This window comes from Melospiza georgiana, chromosome 4, assembly GCF_028018845.1.
Source record: "Melospiza georgiana isolate bMelGeo1 chromosome 4, bMelGeo1.pri, whole genome shotgun sequence".
NCBI lineage: Eukaryota > Metazoa > Chordata > Aves > Passeriformes > Passerellidae > Melospiza > Melospiza georgiana.
In genome coordinates this window covers 7,253,700-7,274,610 of record NC_080433.1, presented here as the reverse complement: position 1 = coordinate 7,274,610, position 20,911 = coordinate 7,253,700, and the positions used below count along the sequence as shown (strand labels likewise).

Genomic DNA, 20,911 nt, shown 5'->3' with positions numbered 1-20,911 from the left:
AATACTCACTGATACCAAGGGAAGCTTTCCTGTCCCCCTTCTCTGCTCAGGACCATCAGGGCGGTGCATAGTCCTCTCTGTCATCTCAGGAATAAATTTCAAGCAAATAGAAGTTTATTTTTCTTTACTTTTAGCCAGATGGATTTGCTGATCTAGCTGCAAGGTATTTAGGTCACAAGCAACCAACAAACAAAAGGAGATTCCCTCCTCCTCTCATTTCTTTGGTAAGAAACTGGGTCTCTGAAACACCCAGGACTTCCCTTCAGTGACTCCTTTTGTTGTTGGCAGATTGTGTTTCAGTTTTATCTCCCCTCTCTCACACTCCCACAGGCAACACCACCCACCAGCCCTCGTTTGTCAACCTGTCACGTCTGTGACCATGTCAGCATGCTTTGTCACAATAATCCCAGTGGTCATGCTGAGGCTTTGAAGTTAAAGCATACAAATATTTTTGTCCCTTTCTCTTAAGGGAACCGATGTTTTCATCTGCTGTCCTCATCTTTGACGTGACACTGTCAATATTGATAGATCCATCAATTTTAATTGATCTGTTCAGTTCATCCTGCTGGTCCCTTCAAGGACACAGTGCTCATGTGAGCTTCACTTTGGGAAAATAGTAAATCATATCCCAGGGTGGGGTGATGTGAAAATGTGAAATGTCTTTGGTTCAGCTCTCAGGGACCTAGACAAACATTTATTGAGTTTCAGGTCGCATGGGTTTGCAGCCCCTTAAATCTCAGGCCCCACTTCAATTGAATCCTCAACTTCAAAGCAAACTTAGATATTCCTTCCTTTCATGTCCAAACTTGGCATTTCATATCATTTTGACAAAAGAAAGAAAAACAAAAACAAACTTAGAGGAAAAAGCCTGCTGGAGCTCAGTGTACAGCTGAGCCTTTGCTCCAGTGATGTAGATTAGATGCTGGGAGATGTGACACAGTGATAAAGAAAGCTTGAACTCTGCTCCTCACATAACTGGGCACCAGTTGGATCTGGACCAACAGCTCCACTGGAAAGAAAACCCTTCACTTGATTTTAAAAGGAAATAAAATCCTCTTTGCCTGCATTGTGACCCTTTTGCAAGTGAGGTCCCAGCCTCACTCCGTGCTGAACTCCTGCCAGCTCCCTGGGAACCCAGCGTCTGCTCCCTGCTGATCTGTCTCTCTCTCCCTGCAATCCAGGCATAGCATGGAGACAGAAAAGATCCCCAGCTTCCCAAGTGAGCTTGTCAGCATGCAGAACTCCTGTCAGCTTCCCTTTTTTTTCCAGGAGACAGATGCAGCAGGACTTGAAGGCATGTCTTTGCTCTGTCGACTGCACTGAGTCAATCAAACACTTGGCCTAGAAACCTTGAGAAGTCCCATTTTGTGGGAATTTTCAACACCACATTCCTCCAATGCAAGGCTTTTTGGCTGAATGAACTGGTAGAAAATAGGCCAAGGGTTTCAAAAAATCACCTCCAGCAAAGCCCCATCACTGCAGCAAGAGGGATAAATTCATCCCTAGTGTCCATCTTCTTCCTCATTTCACTTATGGATTTTTCTTCACCCTCTGACCCTGTCAGAACAGCACTGGGGATCAGTTTGGCCCCATGCTTTGAAATGACTCATGAACGAGCCAGTCTTCCTCCATGTAAATGAGACTTGGCAGGTCTGTGCTAAGTGCTTCAAATTTGTGAGCCTGGAGGGACTGTGGGGCTGGGGGAGCACTAATGGGGTGCTGTGCTGCAGCACACAGCCTGCACGGGCCAGAGCTGGCTGCTGCTCAGTGGCCTGTGTGAAATGAGCTGTTGCTCTGATTCCTGCTGCTGCTGAGAGCCTGTCCAGTGCACAGACCACCCAATGCTGACTGGCATTGCTGGAGGCAGCAGGGACTGAGCAGCAAGGAAAGTTAACCCCATTCCTTTCAGGAGATGTTTCATCTGCAGTGTTCAGTGCAGGGCACCACTAGCACAACTGCAATTGTGGTTTCAGCAGGTTTGAATTGTACCCTCTGCAGAGGAAGCTCTCTCTGCCCTGCTGATCCTGTCTGCTGGTTTGTTTTTCCTCTCTCCTGGCTCCAGTCTTATATCACTTCTTCATTTGCCCTGCATAGGGTACACTTCCAGCCACTGCTCCTTGGCCAGGACCACAGCAGCACCCAGCAGCTACACTGCCCTCACTCAGCACTTTGGTTGGTGCCCAGTCAGACAGGTAGGGCCAGAGTGTGCCCTAATTTGCATTCTGAAAATGGGTGGCAATAAACTACAGGGCTGCTTGCTGTAACTGTCCAAATAAAACAGAGAACTGCTGCTTCATGGAGCAGGAGAGATGGATCTGTCCATGCAGACCTGGGGTTTGAGCCTTTCTGAGGCATCCACTGCCAGGACTCTGTTGGGTCAGGCAGACACTGGGTTTGATCATAGCTGTTTCCTGGGGTTATACCAAGTACACATAACCCTACAGATACATAGGGTTATACAGCACATACACACTTGCAGGGGATTTATCAGCAGGATAAGTCAGTTGGAAGGCTTGTTACCTCCAAAGGTCTGGCATTGCAGCAGGACAGCAGTCCATGTTTATGCTCCTTATCAAGACTTCAGTAGAAGGAAATCTCATTAGATAAAAGCAGTGATTTTCCTCTTCACCTGGAACTAACCTTCCAGAACTATTTGAAGAAGATGTTTCACAGGCCTTCTTTCTGACCAGAAACATCTGATCCAAGAAGCTAAAGAGTGCTGTCCTTCTCCTGGGGCTGATTTTAGGGATGAATTGCTGGAAATGAGAAGTGTCTAACTGGTTACAACATCAGTTGAAGAGGGCCAGTACTGGTTGACTGATCTGCTCTGGTATCTTGTCAGGTAGTTCAGCCTCTGCACTCACAAGGACTGCACTGTTCACTCTTGCAAACAAGTGATAACACATGCCCTGTCATTGGGGTTGTTGAGGAAATAAGCTTGTGAGGCATTTGGGTTCCTCAGAATGGCAGTGATGGAGGCTTTAAATACCCAAGAATATTAAATTATGATAATACTTCTGAGGGTGTTTTCAGTGTAAGGCTTTCCCAGTGCTGTCTTCATTTGCAGTCGTAAATTAATCTTAAAAATACAGTGTGCCACGGGGAGACATTTTCCTTCCCTTATTATTTCACTGATATGCAAACAGAAGTGGGGATCACTAAGAACTTAACCTTAAGTGTCTTACCCAAAGCCCCACAGCACATCAGCAACAGAGCTAAGAAGCTCAGTGGTGAACACTCAGCCATCAGTTCAGGTTTAGTTCTTGTTGGAATGGTTTCTTCTTCCTGAGGATGTGAAGTAACACTGAAGATTCCATCATAACAAGCATTCCTTGTTGTCCTGTTTCATGTTACTTCCAGTGGGAGCAAATCTCACCCTGCTATGTGGACATCAATCAGCTTTGATTTGTTAGCAGAGTCATGATGTGTCCATCTCCTGAGCTCTATGGCCAGGGCTGAGTCTCTTCTGCCCTTGAGAAGGTGCAGAGGTGAATGCTCAAGTGATCTTGAGCTGGGCCTTCACCCCCTTTTGGATAAAACTCTTCTTGCAGTTGGAGAGTCTTGGCAAAATGTGCCAACAGCTTTCTGTGTTCTGGGAAATTAAAATTGCAGATCAGTGGCCCTGCAAGGACAGATTAATGGAAGATCAGAAGCACAGGGCTTGTAAGATTTGAGCAATGGGCTGAGATCACTTGGAGGTCCATTCCAGCTGAAATATTCTATTCTATTACTCTGTTCTATTCTCTAGGTTTATGTACTGTGCATTATTTACTTTCTTGTAATTACAAATTTCAGCAATCTTGTTGACATTTGGTGGGGAACAATGGCCATGCCCTAATGTGGCCAGTTACAGAGCTGGGCTGGCTGTTGTTTCCTCTAGAGTAATGTTAATGCTTTGAAGAGGTCTCTCACAGTAGGGGCATTGCATGCAGCTTGTTAGCCTGGACAATAACCTAAATTGTTTTCTTGTCAGTATTTTCTTCCAGCTTCTCATGACAGCCCATTTAAGGCATGTCCTCACTATGTCTTGTTCCAAAACTTATTGATGATTTGTGAAGGCCCCTTCTGGCTTCCTTTAGATGCTAGAGATGGTCTTTAGCCTTTGAGCTTTTCAACAGGTTATTATGATGGCATTTCTGAAGGTTTCTTATTGTATGTGGTAAAACAGTGACTCCATACATCCTTTGTTTAAGAGAGAAAAAATGTGCATGGCAAAGCAGAGAAAAACCCAAACAGGAAGCAATGCCAGAATTGTACCCACTTAAGAATGTAAAAAGTACAGCAGTGAATACTGTGCCAGATTGCCTCTATTCTTGTAAAATAATCCAAGTTTGCTGTGGAGGCCTGTTTCCTGCCACAGCAAAAGGTCTTTTTCTTTCTGTGAGCTTTCAAAAGGCGTTAAATCATTACTAACTCCTGTGTCCACCTCCAGTCCAAGATTCATGCTGCAAGAAGCCTGAGTGAGATTGCAATTGACCTGACTGAAACTGGAACCCTCAAGACCTCAAAGCTGGCCAACATGGGGAGTAAAGGCAAAATTATCAGTGGAAGCAGCGGGAGTCTCCTGTCATCAGGTAGGTGTAACTGGAGGGAGTGTGGTGGGAAGGGCCATGGCCATGGTAAATGGGGAGCAGCCAGAAGCTGCACTGCAGAAATGAAAGTCACTTCCCTTTAGCCTTTCTGTCTGTCCAGCAGGCAGTCCATCTCTCAGCACACTGCTCCACAAACAGCACAGGCAGCAGCCTCCCCCTCTCTCTTCACCACCATTCATTTCCTCCTGACTCCAGGATGTCATCTCCAACCTCTCAATTTCCAGCTGAAACTTTCACAATTTCTACCCGAACCATCCCTTGGTGTCCAGCTTATCTGGCAGATGGGTTTGTGAAGGAGTGCCCAGCCAGCAGTGGGGAAGCAATCACCCAGTGCAGCTCACAAAGGAAACTGAGGCTGGGAACTGGTGATGTTCCTCAGCATTGTTGAAACAGGGTGTCTTCTTCACTGAGTGCACATCTGCTTTGCCTCTCTGTTGCTGGGATTTGGCTGCTGTCCCAGGCTCAACAGAACTGTTCCCTAGCACTCTGCCAAACTAGTGCCAGGGTCTTGAAGGTTTCTTGTTGTGGCTTAGAGCACTTTGCTGTGTGAGGAAGATGTTGTGTGTGAGAGAAACCCAAGGGAAGGTGATGCAGAGGAGAGCCAGAGCAGGAGGAGAGAAGGACTGGAGAAGGCAGGTCAGGAGGTTGTGACTCTTTGATACTTTTCTGTCAGTCTGAACCAGGCAAGCTGTGTGTAAAACAGTGAGAAATGTCACTGCAGGCTTAAAGCAGCAGGTGATATTTAGCAAAGAGCTTGAAGCTGCTTAGGTGAGCTCTTCAGGAGGGCAAGGTTTCTGGTATCACCACAATTAACTGTTTCAGACAATTAAATACCTTCTGTTAAGCATCACACCAATTTATCAAAACCAAATGTGTTGAGATGTGTAACAGCAGAAAATAACCTTCTCAGGCTTGGACAAAGGAAGAACCTATCTAAGAATGCAAATGGCTTTAAAACTGAGCCCACACTGATGTAGTAATTTAGCTTTGCATCACTGTATCCCTCATGTCTCTTAAAACCCTGCTTGGAAAATGCTCAGCAAGGGGTTAAAATGTGCAGTGCTTCCAGAGCTGCTTGCTGTGCAATTCCTTGCCTTCCCTGCAAACAGAGTTGCCTTTCTGCTCCTGAGCTCTTCCTGACAAAGTATACAATCCTCTGTCTGTGCCTCCCATCGCTTGGGGAGTTGCAGTAGCTCAGCAGCTCCCAGATTGGTGTCAGGTTGTTGGAAGTCTTTGTTTATTTGGCATTTTTTCCAGCTCTCCTGCTGGAAAGTAAATAACGTTAAGTACCCAAGAAAGCTCTTAAGGTCTTTCCAAGATCTCAGCCTCCTGGGCACCATTCCTAAGTTTGTGAGAGCTACTTGGTAGTAATCCTGTTTCCATGTTAAAACATGGACTTTTTGTGTTCCTGGAAAAAAAAAAAACACTGGGGTCTGCTTCTGCTCTTACACCTGGAGAGAGCAGTAACCATGTGAAAGCCAGCAAAAAATCAGGCCCAGAAAAGCTGGTGTGGGCCAGCATCTCTCAGGGTTACGTGTATGGAAATTCCAAATTGGAGCTTATGCTTTTATTTCTGAACTTTCTATGCTCCCTGCACCTTTCTGGCTGAGCACAGGCTTTGTAGACTCACCAGAATTGCACCAGTGACTAGACCCACCCAGAGTTCAGTGACCAGGTGAGTCATTTCTTCAGTCCTGGGGAGGTGGATCTGCCTGCCTGGGTGCCTTCACGGGACTGTGTGAGCCTCTGTCTCTGTCAAGGTGCTGCTGGTGGGCCAGTGAGCACAGCTGCCTCTGTGTGCCTTCCTTCAGAGCTGCCAGCTCTGAGGACACGGCTCTCCCCAAAATGTTGAGGAGAGCTGCAGAGTTTGCTGCTACAAGCAGCTACAAGAAGGTATTTAGAGAAAATGTCTGGCCCAGGTCAGGTATCAGGGAATTGGAAACCCTGGATTGTTTCCACACTCAGACCTCTCTGCTCCAAGATCCCCCTCCCTCCAGCCTGGCTGGTGGAGGTGGCCCATCCCTGTCCCACTGGATGGGAGGGGGCATTCAGTGTCTGTCCCACTGGGCACAGTCACTGGCTCTGTCCCAGGCTTTGTGTTTCCTCCCATTGTGCCAAAGATTATCGGCACACAACCACAACAATGATGGGTTATCTCAGTACAGCCTGCATGCTGGAGAGAATAAGTGCAAATGATTAAGTGGCCACAGCAGACTTCCAGGCTATAAATACCTCAAGTGACTTGAAATCACAAGGTCAGGAATGAATCTCTGTTTGCCCCCACTTCCCTACTATTCTCAGTCCTTTTTTTTTTTTCCTGAAAATTATTGTAGTCATTTCCTCCCTCCATCTCACTCCTCCTCACTGGGGGGGCTGTCAGAGCCATGAGGAGTGTGCCAAAAGGGGCATATCTCCCCTGGGCTTGCAGCAAGTCTGCAAGGAAAAGTTTGTTGTTGCTTCCAGCTGTCACACTGTCTGGAGAAGATCCTGCTGTGCAGTACAAGGCAGTCACTGCTCCACATCACTTAGAGTCTCAAGAGACAGCAGAGGGGAGATGAAGTCTTACACACTGGGAAGTGGCTTCCTCTTGATCACAGCACTTCAAGACAAAAGCCTCAGCTCCTTCATTTTTCCCACACCCTTGATCTCAGCCTCTCCAGTGCAGATTTGTAATTTTGATGCCCAAATCCATTTCTGTTAAGCTGACTCTAACTTCTGTCCTCATTTTGGATCTGAAGGGTTCTCCCTAGGACAGTGGGCTGCTGTGGTTTAGCTCAAGGATCTTCTGCTCAGGGTCTGTGGGCCATCCCTGGACATCTGGGGAGAGATTTGCCTGTGAGTGAAATCTCTGCTTTCACACAGGCAGGAAGCAAATCAAAGCCAGCAGAACAAAACCAGATTGGTTCTAAGATGGATTTTTCCTTCGGAGTCTGTGCCATAAGAGCTCTGCAGGTCTGCAAGATAGTGAGGAGCCCTGTATTCTCCTGGTTATGGTTGTGTGAGAAATGTAAAAAGGTTTATTAAACCTTAACAAAAATACAGCAGAGGACTACATAAGGAGAAAGCTGCAGCACTGGGAACTGCCCCTCGTGCATACCACACAGCCAGTTCATCTTCAGGATGGATGCTCATTCTTTTACACCCCTGGGGGTTGCATCAGCCAGCCCTGGCCCCTCCCAAAGTCTGTCAGTCAGCTCTTCTTTGCCATTTGTCACTGGAGACTGCTTTCTTGTACCTTGATTGGAGGTAAGGTGTTGCCATGCCTCACCCCCTAAGCACCAAGCTTTTCCATTCCCAACTGCCCCAAGTAAGGGACACATGTGCAGCCTTCTTTGTACCTGTCCTAGACAACCCTGGCTGTCTGATGGCAACAATACAGGGGGGTAAAAAGGAACTATGGGGACAACAGAGGACATCTAAACTACAATAACATAACTATACATCACTAAAGCTTTTATTAATATTCACACAACAGTTATCTTTTAATTGCAAGAGCAAATCATCCCATTATCCATCTACAACAGTTGGATGAACTCCAGACTACCTTCCATCTCTGTGGGCAGAGGAGACACCCCAGAGGAGCATCTCTGCTTTAACAGGCACGTTCAAGGAGCCTCCAGCCCCTGAGCCCCATTCCTTCTGCAGCAGTGGGGGTTCCTGTGCAGGGGCTGTTTATGTTTGCAAACACCACAGCAGAGTCCAGGCAGGCAGTTCCCAGCGCTGCCGCTGCATCCGGCGGGGCTGTGTCCCAGCTGGAGTGAATCCAGCAGATACACAGCACCCACCAGGAGTGAGGGAGTGCAGGGCTGGTGAAGGAGAGAGCCCACAGGAGATCTGAGCTCATCCTCTGTGGAGCAGCTCCAGCTGAGCTCCCGTGGTGTCACCACATTTCTCTTCACAGAGAAAAGCAAGGCACAGTTTTTCCCAGGAATGTTTCTGGGTTTCACATTCTCTGAACGTCAGAGAAAGGAAAACAATTCTTATCATTTGCTGTGCCTGTGTTTGTGCCAAAGTAGAATGCAATATGGAGATTGTTTACCCAGAGTGATGGTGTTTTGTTTCCTTGGCCTATCAGTGCCAAGAGTGTGTGTGTGTGTGTGTGTGTGTCGGGACTGTTGGCTGACAGTCATGAGAGGAGTGCAGTGGAGTGGCAGATTCAGTTTAGATGTAATATAGTATAGAATAATACAGCATAATAAAGTAATTAATTAGCCTTCTGATAAGTTGGAGTCCTCCTCATCATTTCTCCCTGCCACAGGGGTCATCCTGTTTCAATACCACGCCGCAGAGGAAATCCATGTGTTGGGCAGAGAGCAGAGATAGGGGCTGAGTGGGGCTGCTGCTGGCTGTGCACTGACATCCTGGGGCAGTGAGTCAGCCCAGGCTCTGGCACAGAGTGAGCGTGGGGGAAACTTCCCTCCCTGCTCAGGGGACCTTCCACAGGGACCTGAGCCAAATGCCAGCGAGCTGGAGCCAGCAGCCGGATGTAGTGTGAGGGTTTGCCATATTTAGATGTGTTTTTCCTGGAGCAGGAGACTTGGAGAATGAGACAGAGAAGAGATGCCTGGGTGTTTTTGCCTTGCTGCTGCTGCTCAGCCACCTTGTTGCATCTCCTCTCCTCTCCCCTCAGTGTTGGTGTCACCAAGACTTGGCTCTCTCTGCTCTTCAGCATCCCATCTGTCCTCCCCGCTTGTTTTCATCCTTCTCATTCATCCCTTTTCCAAGCTGACTCCACTCTGCTACAATAGATGGAGGAAATACAACCAATGAGTCACTGGTAGGACTCTTCTCTCCAAAGTGGGGTCTGCTCTCACCCCTTTGGCAGGCTTTAAAGCAAACTTTGTCTTGGACTCCAGCAGACCTGTACTTACATAACACTGGACCAGATCCTTCTGGGGTGAGACCCATGTGCTTCATGTCCCCTTCAACATCCCAAAGACTGTCCTGACCTCACCAGTGTGGAAGTGAGCAGAACCCAGCCTGTTAGCATTGGTGAAGAATTCAGCCATGAATTCTGCTGGAGAAGGAGTTGGACAGGGAGGACCATGTTCCCCCCCTGCATTTCTCAGCTCATGTTCTCCTGAATGTCAGTGGATGAAGAAATCACTCAGAGGGGCCATGTGGTTATCTGAAGATGAGTGCTGCTTCCACAAATTACTAGGGCATTAAGTGGACATTTAGGTCACCAAGGCCTGTGTCCCATCCTGTATGCTGAGAAAGAAAGGGCACATATCCCCCTACATACCACATAAAACCAGCCCCCAGTTCAGCAGGTTCCTGGTGCCCACCAGAGAGAAAGCCCTGTACCTGCTGCCTGGTGTATTTTCACAACCCTTTTTGTTTTAGGGACATGAAATGGTTCTGCAGAAATGTGTGTAGAGTTTGGTAAATCCTTGCACTGCAAATGGGAAGGAGGCTGAAAAATAATTTTCACAAAAAGGTTCAAATGCCTTATAGGAAAATTATATATTTCAGCAACATTTCTCCCATTTACTGCATTAGGAATTAACCCTTATTGTGGGAGATAAAACACCTAACAAAGCCTCCCAGTCAACCATTTCTGTTGTAGTAGGAGCCTCTTAGGCTGATCTCTCAGGACTGATTTTTCTCTGTTGTTGATCCCCTTTGGAAGGCACTGGGCAGCCATGACTCAGTGACCATATCTAACAAGGCTGATTTAAGGTAGTAGCTGCTTGATTGGTTTGATTTGTGCTGGTCTTTGTTTATTTCTTGGTTGTTTTTACGGTATTTTGATTTGTCATGACATTTTTGGGTCAATTGCCACTGGGTTTAGAAGTGGATCTCTGATCACAGCCTTATTCAAGGTAGGATTGATACATATTTATAAATAAAATGCCTCTAATGGAAGCCATAGGCACCCAGCAATACAAAGCATTGTTCTCTGCTCATTTACAGTCATCTCATGCAGTGGTGGTTCTCTTGACTGATCAAGTTACCAGTTCCTTTTCACCCATGAGAACAAGCAGAGAATCCAGCCAATAAAAATCTAATAATACACTGCAAAATAATTCAGCTTTTAAATAAAAATTCAAAACCAAACATTAGTGCCAGTGAGTGAATGACTTTGGTTTCAGCAGTAATCCCATTGCTTCACTCAGAATGTGACAGCATGCTTCCAGGTCCCCTCCAGTTCCTTTGTTTTGTGGGAGCAGTGAGAAAGATGGCAAAATGGGCACTCAGTGGACAAGATGTGCACCAGTTGTGTCGGGGTTGAGACCAGCATGGTTCTCACATGGAAAACACAGCTGGAGCAGATGCTGTGAACTGTCTGGGCTTGATTTGGGTCCCTTCCAGCTCAGCCAGAAGCCTTTTGTTTCCTTCTTGTGGGCACACCCCAGATCAGCACAGGGGGCTGGCCAGATGCTTGTAAATGTTTCTGTGTAGCTGCTGTGGCAACCCACACAGCAAAAAGGAATAGCTTTTAAAAATAAATCTGAGCCTGCTGTGGAGGTATGGAGCAGACAGAGGAAGGAAAGGGGAAGAGCAGTTGAAAGGAAAACATAGGTCATTCAAGTTGTCAGAAAAGAAAAAATGGTTCGAAATATCTGCTGGAATCGTGAGCAACTTTTTACCAGGACTCTGCAGTTTGTTGACAAGTCCATGAAGAAATTCAGCAGCTCAGTTTTTCTAATACCTGTTCACCAGGGTTACTATTCAGAATTACTCCAGAGTGCTGGAGAGGAGTTTCCCTGCCAGTGCAAACACAGGGCTCCTCTAGAAGGTCCCATCAAGTTCTTCCAGCACAGAGGTGTCTGCAGAGTTGAGTTTTGTTGCTTTATGAGGGCAAACACAAATAAAACAATGATGACTGCAGCAATTACACAGATATCTTACTGTGAGGTTCTCCTCCTTTGTCTGATAATGCTCAGCCTGGCTGACCTTTAGGGAGATCTTTTCCACTACCTTCACTTCAGGACAGCCCAGTAAAAGGTGTAAGTAAGGTGTTTCATTGAGTAAATACCACTATCTTCCTTCATGAAAACTGCAGAAAATACTGGTGGAAAAGATCTCTGAGATTCCCTGCTCCCCCTGAGCCAATGCAGAAATGTTTTGTGGCAATTTTTGCCTCAATCCCCTTTCAGTTTAGCTTTAATGGTCTGCTGGAATAGTAGCAATGAAAGATGAAGCTGAAAGCACAGATTTCACTGTTTTGCTGCCAAAATAAAGAATCGTTCCCAGATTCCTTCCAAAGCTCTGTGAAATAACAGCTTTTTCAACCTCCTTGGGCTGAGTGTTTTCACTGAGTGCTTGGAGGCCCCTCTAACCCCCATCTGATGACAGGTGCACAGAAAATTTCATGTAGCATCCTGTTGTATCTGACTGCTGCAGATAATAAAGGTCTGCTTGCTCTGTGCCATTGCTCAGGAGGGGCAGGGAACAGGTCACTGCTGGAAAAAAAATCTTTCTGTTGATACACCAGCAGCAAAAGGAGGGATAAGGAGAATATCCATCCTTTATTGTGTGAGGGGGAAACATAGGGACAAAGGATGAGGTTGCTTCATCAAGAAGTTCCCCTGAAGAGCTGAAATTACAAATGTTGTCATGACATCTGAGCAACAGAGTCTGACTTAATGCCCAGACCTACTTCAGTGGGAGTTGCTGGTAATTGCCACTTGAAAAGCCAAGCCATTTGGACATGCAGTTAAATATCTCAACCTACATCTTCACAAGAAACAGCTACTACCCCAGAAGGAGCTATGGTTGGGGTTTTTTGGTGTGTTTTACAGGAATCTTCCTAGGTAATTTTGTTCCATTACAGTTTTTCATAGAACAGGCCTTGTAAGTGGATTGAATTACATGTTTGCTACTGGGATAATTGCAGTTCTTAAGAAGTAGGCTGTATTGTCAAATGGTTTCTCCTAGATTTAATTTCCAAAAAATGCATCTCCAGGGTTTTGTAAACTGTACTTTGCCCCTGGGAGCTTTCATGGGAATTGTATGTGGGTTTCCTCTAAGATCTTAAGATGAATCATTTTACTGCTTTTATTTTTCCAGATAATGGTTACAAATGTCTTTATGTGCTCCACTGTTGAATCTCTGACTGTTAGCTTAAACATTAAGGATTTGCTGTAAACAGAAGTGCCTGGGTAGCACCTGCTTCATGTCACAGTCCCATTTCTTGTTGGAAGGGCTGCGTCCAGGCTGTGGTAAAATTACAGGCACTCCAGATGTGTGTTCTGCTGTCAGCTGGCCTAGTGAAATCATTGTTTATTGACAGGTTCCCAAGAGTCAGACAGCTCTCAGTCTGCCAAGAAGGACATGCTGGCTGCACTGAAGTCCAGGCAAGAGGCTTTGGAGGAGACGCTGCGCCAGCGCTTGGAGGAGCTGAAGAAACTCTGCCTGCGGGAAGCGGTGGGTGCTGGACACTTTGTAACCTGGAACATTTCTGTCTTGCTTAGTTACAGCTCCTTGTTTGGAGCTGTGGTGGGGCCAGGAGATGAGGATCCTTCCACAGTCACCTCTTACAAAACCCATTGTACAATGGCCTCAGGGAGATGCAGCTGTTTCAACCCCAGCTTGCAAAGTCCAGGGCTTTTTTCCCCACATCAGCAGGGTGTCACAGACAGCTTTTATGGAAAATCCTTTCCTTAGGATTTTTCCTCCTGAGAAGCTGAGAGGCCTCAGGAACAAAATGTAAACAATGATTATCTGCTGCTGTGGAATGCAACAGGTGGATCTGTGATTGGTCTCATGTGGTTGTTTCTAATTAATGGCCAATCACAGTCAGCTGGCTCGGACTCTCTGTCCGAGCAGAAACCTTTGTTATCATTCTTTGCCTTGCTATCCTTAGCTGGCCTTCTGATGAAACCTTTTCTTCTATTCTTTTAGTATAGATTTAATGTAATATATATCATAAAATAATAAATCAAGCCTTCTGAAGCATGGAGTCAGATCCTCATCTCTTCCCTCATCCTACAACCCCTGTGAATGAACACGGTCACAGCTGGGTGCCCCGTTGGCTTGGGCAAGGAGGGTGCTCAGCATCCATGTGTTCTCTTTGAAATTGTGAATATATTGCATTCAGCCAGGCTTCTTATTAACTTTGATAAGAATATCCTGCTACTTAAATGCCATAGGAAGGCTGTTCTATGTGCTGGTCATCACTTTTCAGAGACTTTTTACTCCATTAGCAAAAATAGCCCCGAGGCTGGCACATTTTCTTCTTGGAGCAGGCCCAACTTTACATACTTTTCTTCTCCAAGCATGCTGTGCCATACAGCGCACAAGGTCTTATCTGCTCCCTGTAGATTGCCTTCATCCAGTCAGCTCTGGAACTCCTGGAAAGGAATGCCAGTGTGGAGGCAGACCTTGCAAAGAGGAAGCACTGTGGTCATCCCAGGTCATGCAGGACAGCTCAGGAACTCATAACCTTCCCACTCCCCTGCCAGCTCATTTTGGAGTACATAGGAGGCCATTTAGTGATCAGTTTAATGTTTGGGGAAATCACAGCTCTGCTGCAGCTGTGTGTGGAGATTTAGCAATGTACTCAGGTCATTCAGCAATCCTCCCTTGTTTACCAGGCCTGTGTATCTGATTTTAATAACAAATTGTGACATGTAACACAACAGGAAGCTGGCTGCAGACAGTGGCACAGAGATCTTCCAGTTCTTGCTTAATATTTGATGTGTATCTGCCTTTTGACAAAAATGGGAGAAATGGGTCACTGATTCAGGTCTCATTGCACTTTGTTTCAATTAATGCATAGTTTTAATGCCAAAAAGAACAAGTTGAGGAAAATACCTCTCAACAAAGAACATCAGCAGAAATCTCTACTGCCCCTGTTCCCATTCTTTACTCCATGGGAGCAATCCCTTCCCACCTGAGAAGTCCTGGTTGATTTCAGCAAACAACTTGTGCTGTGAGAAAGGTCACAGGATCAGATCCAATCTCTAAGTCCATTGAGCTGAGATCATCCACAGGGAAAAAAAAAAATCACAGCTCTTCAGGGCTGACTGTCAAGGTCTGGAGGCTCTGCTTGGCCCAGAGGAATTTACTACCCTGAGCTAACCCTGCCTGACTGCTGATGACTAATCCCTGCAGCAACGCCGGATGCAGGGGAAGATGTGCCTGTGCCACAGCTGCAGGAGCTCACAGCCCAGTGCCTTTCCTTTAACCCCAGCCCTGGTTTTGGTACAGCCTCAGGCACTTCAGGAGCAGCAGGATGCAGGCAAAAGCTCCCACTGGGGCAGGGAGCTGGGGATGAGGAGCATTTACTCCTTAATGTGCTGTGGCAGGGCTGGCCAGAGCCCATCTGTCAGCACATTAAGAGCTGGTAGAAAGTGTTGGTGCTTTCCAAAGGTGATTTGAGAGAGGCAGTTAATGGACACTTGGAATCTGACCCCATCTTGCAACCCTTCAGCTCATCCATCAGCAGCTGCTAGTTGAAAGCTTCCTCTCAGGCTGCCCTTCTTCCTTTCTGCTTTGGCATGGAAATGGCCAAAACAGAGGAAGAGGGTGGCAAAGCAGGGGATAAAAAAGAGTTAAAAGTGAGGGCATAATTAAGAAAGCATAGCCAGAACCATTCATAATTCTGGCATCAGGTTACTTGGGGCCATCACTACTCCAGTTATTTATTAATTTAGATTACATTTCATGATCGTGCCTTTGAATACTTTTTAGCTTGTGGAGGCAGCATGGTAGCCCACATTCATTTTGTTCTGCTCTGATCTTTACAGATTTTACAGAAGATTAACTCTTTACCCACTGCCCTGCTTCATATCACATTAGGAGTTATAAAGAAAATGTCCCTGTTTCCCTCTGGCTACAGGAATCTGTGTCTTGGTGTAGTGCTTAGAGCCACAGTACAAAGAACACATTTTGAAAGAAAAACTGAAATAACCCCACAGAGCTGGAGGGGCAATGCAGAGTGGGACTGTGAGACACTGCAGCCATGCCTCTTGCAATAGGGGGCTGTGCACGTCAACACAGAGCTCTGCTGCAAACCCATTTTGCTGGGAATTGCTTAAAGGGAGGATTTGAAAACGCCAGGTCCTTGTTTCCAAGTGACCTGAAAAGAGTAGAAAGAAAAAACCCCATTAGGGAGTGGGGGAGAGGCCAGGGCAGGCAGGGACTGGGCTGTGCACCCACACTCACATTAAGGTCAGCTGCTGTTCTTTGGGATTCTGATGATTTAGGTTACTCTGCCAGCTGGATCCTCTCAACTCTGATGCTAAGGAGCACAAAAGCCTTTTGTCCTTCATGGGGAGACTTTTGAGTACAAGGAGTCTGGGCTGTGCTGGTAGTCAGGCTTCTGCCTTTTTCTCTAGGCAGTTCAATGCCTTCAGTTCAGATGTGTGTGCCTGTATTGTGTAGCCTGGGGGAAAACCCCCACAGCATTAACATCAGTAATGGTGCTGCTTCCTGTTGTCCACATACTCTGAAATTCTGTGTGATTTGCTTCAGATTTTGAACATATCTTTGCAAATAACCCCATCAGTCTGACAGAGCATCAGCTAATAATTGCTCCAGAGCTGCCCATGACATCATTGGGGTTTGGAAAGAATTCTAATACATGAAGTGTTATCAGACAGGTAATGAGGTACCAGGCACTGCTTTTAGTGACCATTTCCATTGCATTCCTCTCAGACACGTCATGAATCAGGTGGGAATGTTTTTCTGTGCAGGTCGTAACCTGTGTGGCTGTTACCATTGCAGCTTTCTGACTCAGCAGACCTGCATCCTGCATGAAGGCTCTGGGGTCTGCTCACCCCTCTCAGAAGCAGGGAAGAGCAGATAGGAGCTCTTGGTTCCTGCTCACCCTGCAGCAGAGATGAAAGTCTGTGTGCTGCAAGCCTGCTCAGCCCTGGGGATGGGCACCACTTACAGACCTGCCCAGGGCAGGGCACAAAGCTCTGTATTCATGCCCAGGTCAGAGAGGAGGTCCCCACCCTCAGTGCTGGGTTCTGAGCTTGCAGGGCTGGGTGCTCTCCTGTGTGTTTATCAGCTGGCTGAACTGGATATGTTATTAATGAGTACCTGTCATTTTAGGCTCACACAGGAGTGGTGGTCTGCTTTGTTGTGCTGCAGGATTTCCCAGAGCACTAACAGCATTTTCTGCTTACAGGAGCTCACAGGGAAGCTGCCACGAGAATACCCCCTGGATCCTGGGGAGGAGCCACCTATTGTAAGGAGAAGAATAGGAACTGCCTTTAAACTGGATGAGCAGAAAATCCTGCCTAAGGGAGAGGTGAGGCTGAGCCCTTCCCTTCCAGACACGTGTCCCCACCTCACGTCTCTAAGGTGTCCAGTGAGCATCACACAGGAGCCATCAGTCCCATGGCTGTTTTTGTTTTAAATTACTGTGATTGGTCCCAGTACCCATTTGGGGTTTTTTATATCCATCAGGATGGGGAAGGAGTGAGAGAGTTGGGGACTTTACTTCAGACTAAAGGTGAAATTATTAAGGTTCTTGCACTTGCTTTTCTAGAGGTAACAGAAATAGCCTGAGTGAGCAACTGGACCATGGCAGTGCAAGTGCTCTGGTGACAAAGTGCAGTGATTTGTGTGAGCAGGGAGCACATCAGGAGCCCCCCCAAGCCATCTGAGCCCTGCTTCTGCCTGTCTTGTTTTTGCAAACAGCCTCTTGCTTTCCACTCCAATAGCAACCCAAATTCAGGCCCCCTCTAACCAGAGAGAAAAGCATCACCATTATCCATCTCACCCTGCCACAGCAAGATAAAAGCATTTTGCTCCCCAGTCTTAAACAAAAGAGCCTTCATCCCTACCTATGGGGAGCTGGAGTTACATTTTTCTAAGTTTGCCAGGGAGTGTTTGTTCCCTACTTGCTCCCACAATGTGCTGGGTCAGTGCCCTGAACCGTGGCTGTGAAAACAGGCCTGCAGCAGCTGTAGGGCAGGACCAGATTCACAGAACAGCTATTGTCTGTGGAGGCACATTTGTCTCAAGACACTTGTGTATATTCCAGTCTTGAGTTTCCTTTTTATTTTTGTAGGAGGGGAGACTGAAGCTGGTTGTGACTGTGTGGTTTGAGGCTCAGTTCAGCCAGGGAATTAACTGTTTGTCGTTTTGTTGGCATTTTCCTTCTGCTGAGAAAATAAACAGCTGGAGCTCTTTAGTTTTGTTCTCAATGGAGCCTGGGAGAGGAATTCCACTGCAGTCAAATATTCATGAACTAGCACATTTAATTAAGCTTTTCAAAGGGAAGCATGTCTTAGCTGAATTACTCCTAAAACCCCTGCAGTCTGTTGGCTGCTCAGTTATAACCTGATCTCCTGCTTCCCCAGCTCCTGTTGCTACAGGGCAGCTTTTGGGGTGAGGAATCTCCTTACTCCAGTGGCAGGATTAGGTGTGGAGAGCAGGAAGGTAAAGCAGCTCCTCCCCAGTGCAGGCACTCAGAAATCCAAACATGCTGATTCAGCTTTTTCTCTACCTCTCTCTTCATCTCTCAGATTTTAAGGCTGTTTTGAAAACCATAAATTTCTGTATGATGTTGAGCTGTGTTTGGCTGCCACTTTGAAAGCATTTAGGGAGGGTAGCAATGGTTTTCATGCACTTTTCAGCAAGTGCAAACACTGGAAAATCAATTAAAAAAAAAAAAAAAGATGAAATATTCTCTCAACCACACAAATCCAGGACTGAAATTACTGGCTGTGACAAGGACCTGAAGCAAGGCACTTCCATCTGAAGGCAGATGATAGCTCTCATTTCCTAGGGCTTTATTTATAGGGGCCTCACTGGAGGAGAATAGACAATTATGGACAGCAGGAAAATTAATGTATTTTTCCTAGGATGTACTGAATGATTTAGAGCTGAATCTGTGAAGGTCTGAAAGACAGCTCTCACATCAAGCTTTCTAAACCTTTAGCAAGACCTTTGTCAGATCAAGACTTGCAGGGAAGGGTTCTGTTTTTTTTCTTGGTAATCACCTTTACCTGGTCTGTAATTCCTGACTCTGGGAAGGCTTTTACCAGAAAATGATGAATCAGATTCCAGACCTTAAAAGCCCATCATATCAAGTTCACTTTTAATAAGTCTGGCACTAACAGAGTTCATAAAGTCTTCAAAGCAAAAAGGGATCTGTTAAAAAGACAGAAGGTGGGTTCATTCTTCAGTGAAGTGAGGGAAATGATAATTATAGTTCTAAGGCAATGCTGACTCACCACTGATAGCAAAAGTATATTTTTTAAGCCAGAAACCCAGAATAAAAACTTCAGAGAATGCTTCAGTCTGATTAAATCCCACAGCATCAGCTCTTACACTGCTGCTGAACAAAGGGAGGATTTGAACTTGGTAACGGGGATCTCCAGGAATATGTGACTGTCTCACCGTTCACTAAAAGTAGAAAAACTTGTCTTTTTTTCTTTTTTTTTGTTTTGTTAATTTGCAATGTACTGGGTTCCTTTTTCTAGCAGACTAATTCCACTGAGCTGGGGGAGGCAGCCAGATCCATTGCAGATTAGCAAGGCCCTTTGAAGCTCTCAGCCTGGGGTCCTGCTGCAGACTGGGAAGCTCTGTATCAGCTTATGCTTTGGCATAAGTTGTCCTAAGTCCCTTGACTTTGGAGGATAACCAAAAATGGCTAGATATCTTTCAGAGTACACCTGATTGCATTTAAAAGCTCAGCTGAGGCCCTGCAAGGGCTAACTGAGGGCACTGGTTCTTTCTGGCATACAGAGAGCTTGCTGTTACACACTGCAGGCTCTCACATCACCCTCCTGGCTGGTAACTCGAGGAGACATTTTTCTGGTGCCATCAGTTGCAGCAGCCCATAATTTCTTCAGCTCATATTTACCCCAAAGTGTTTGGTGTGTGCCAAGCCAACCTGTCAAGGAGGTTAAAGCTGTGGCTTTGCATCAATGCATAGCAGTGAAATCAAGTGGGGCTTAAATGTGGAGATAGAAAACAGGGAGAAGGAGCAGGTGTGAGGCAGAGATGGGTGTAAAAGGATCAATGTGAATTTGGCCATATTGAACTGCTTGAAAAGTCAAACAGCACATCAGGGTTAGGGCTGGAGCACACATGTCCTCCTTGTGTGGGTCATCCCTTCCACCAGCTGTGCTCCCAGGCACTTTTGAGGGCAGGGGAAGGCAAGATGAGTGTGCTCAGAGAGGCCCTGAGGCAGCAGCACGACTGTGGATGCTTTGCTGATGGAGAACCTCTGTTGGAGGCCACTCCAGGTTCTGGAGATCTTCCACATAGGTGGGCTCAGAGAGTTTGGTGGTAACCAGAACCCCCTGGCCTTTCACCAGGAGGCAGAGCTGGAGCGCCTGGAGAGGGAATTTGCCATTCAGTCCCAGATCACGGAGGCTGCGCGGCGCCTGGCCAGCGACCCCAACGTCAGCAAAAAGCTGAAGAAGCAGAGGAAGACTTCCTACCTGAATGCCCTGAAGAAACTGCAGGAGATTGAGAATGCCATCAACGAGTACCGCATCAAATCCGGGAAGAAGCCAACCCAGAGGGCCTCCCTGATCATAGATGGTAAGTGGGACTTGGTGCCCACCAAGTGACACCACCTTGGTGCCCACAGCATCACTGTGGAGGGCAGGGAGAAAAATTCTTACCAAATTTCCCCTCCCTCCTCCTGCCTGTCCTGCCTGGAGGGCCCCAGGGGTGCTGTCAGAGGGTGCTGTGCACTAGGGCTGTGCTGGCTCACAGCAGCAAAGCTGTGGTGTGCTGTGGGTGATCAGGGTGTCAGCAGAGCAGGCTGTGACTCCTTTGTTCACCTGTGAAATTGCTCTCCTGGTGTCTCCTCCAGAGCAGTGCAGTACAAATGTAATTAATGTTAGCAGATAGGGGTGAGCTCTCTAGCTCAAAGGCATCTGTAAAATCAAAGTGGGAGCAGTCTCATGGCTGTGTTCAAATATTTCTTTTCATTTTCTTTTTTTAACAATGTAATTCTCAGGGCACTTTATGGTTTACTGGGTTGTTGATTGATTTTTCATGAAATCCATAACTTTCTGCCGTGATTCTTTCTCCCTTGCGGATTTTCCCCTTTCCCTTTGACTTGCAGAGTTTTTCTCTGTGCTTTTGTGCAGGAACTGAGATTAGAGCTGCTGTGTTTGTGACCTGGGTACCAAATTGCACCTTAGTCAGAGATAACAGACAGCCATGAGGACACAGGCTGGGGAAGGCAGCTCAAATATCTGCATGCCAAAGACCTGAGAGTTTTTACTGCTGCTGCAGAAGATGCTCCAAAAACACTTCCTTGAATTCCACAGCACTTGTATTTGGTGTGAGCCTTTAGTTAGCAGCAGGATGATCATTTTAAGATGGATCAAACCCAGAGTGCTTAAGGGCCAAGATGTAAATCTCACCAATGGCACTGTGCCAGTTTGCAT

The 20,911-nt window shown here is 46.6% G+C and overlaps 1 protein-coding gene across 6 annotated transcripts in view; it reads left to right on the top strand.

The window, feature by feature from the left end:
• FRMD4A (FERM domain containing 4A) overlaps positions 1–20,911 on the top strand; it is a 372,469-nt gene that overhangs the window by 336,471 nt on the left and 15,087 nt on the right. For all 6 annotated transcript variants that reach the window (XM_058022117.1, XM_058022116.1, XM_058022115.1 and 3 more), the window contains 4 exons: positions 4,433–4,574; positions 12,832–12,965; positions 16,678–16,800; positions 19,823–20,051. In XM_058022117.1, the coding sequence (XP_057878100.1) occupies positions 4,433–4,574; positions 12,832–12,965; positions 16,678–16,800; positions 19,823–20,051 (628 nt within the window). The remainder of the gene's footprint in view (positions 1–4,432; positions 4,575–12,831; positions 12,966–16,677; positions 16,801–19,822; positions 20,052–20,911) is intronic.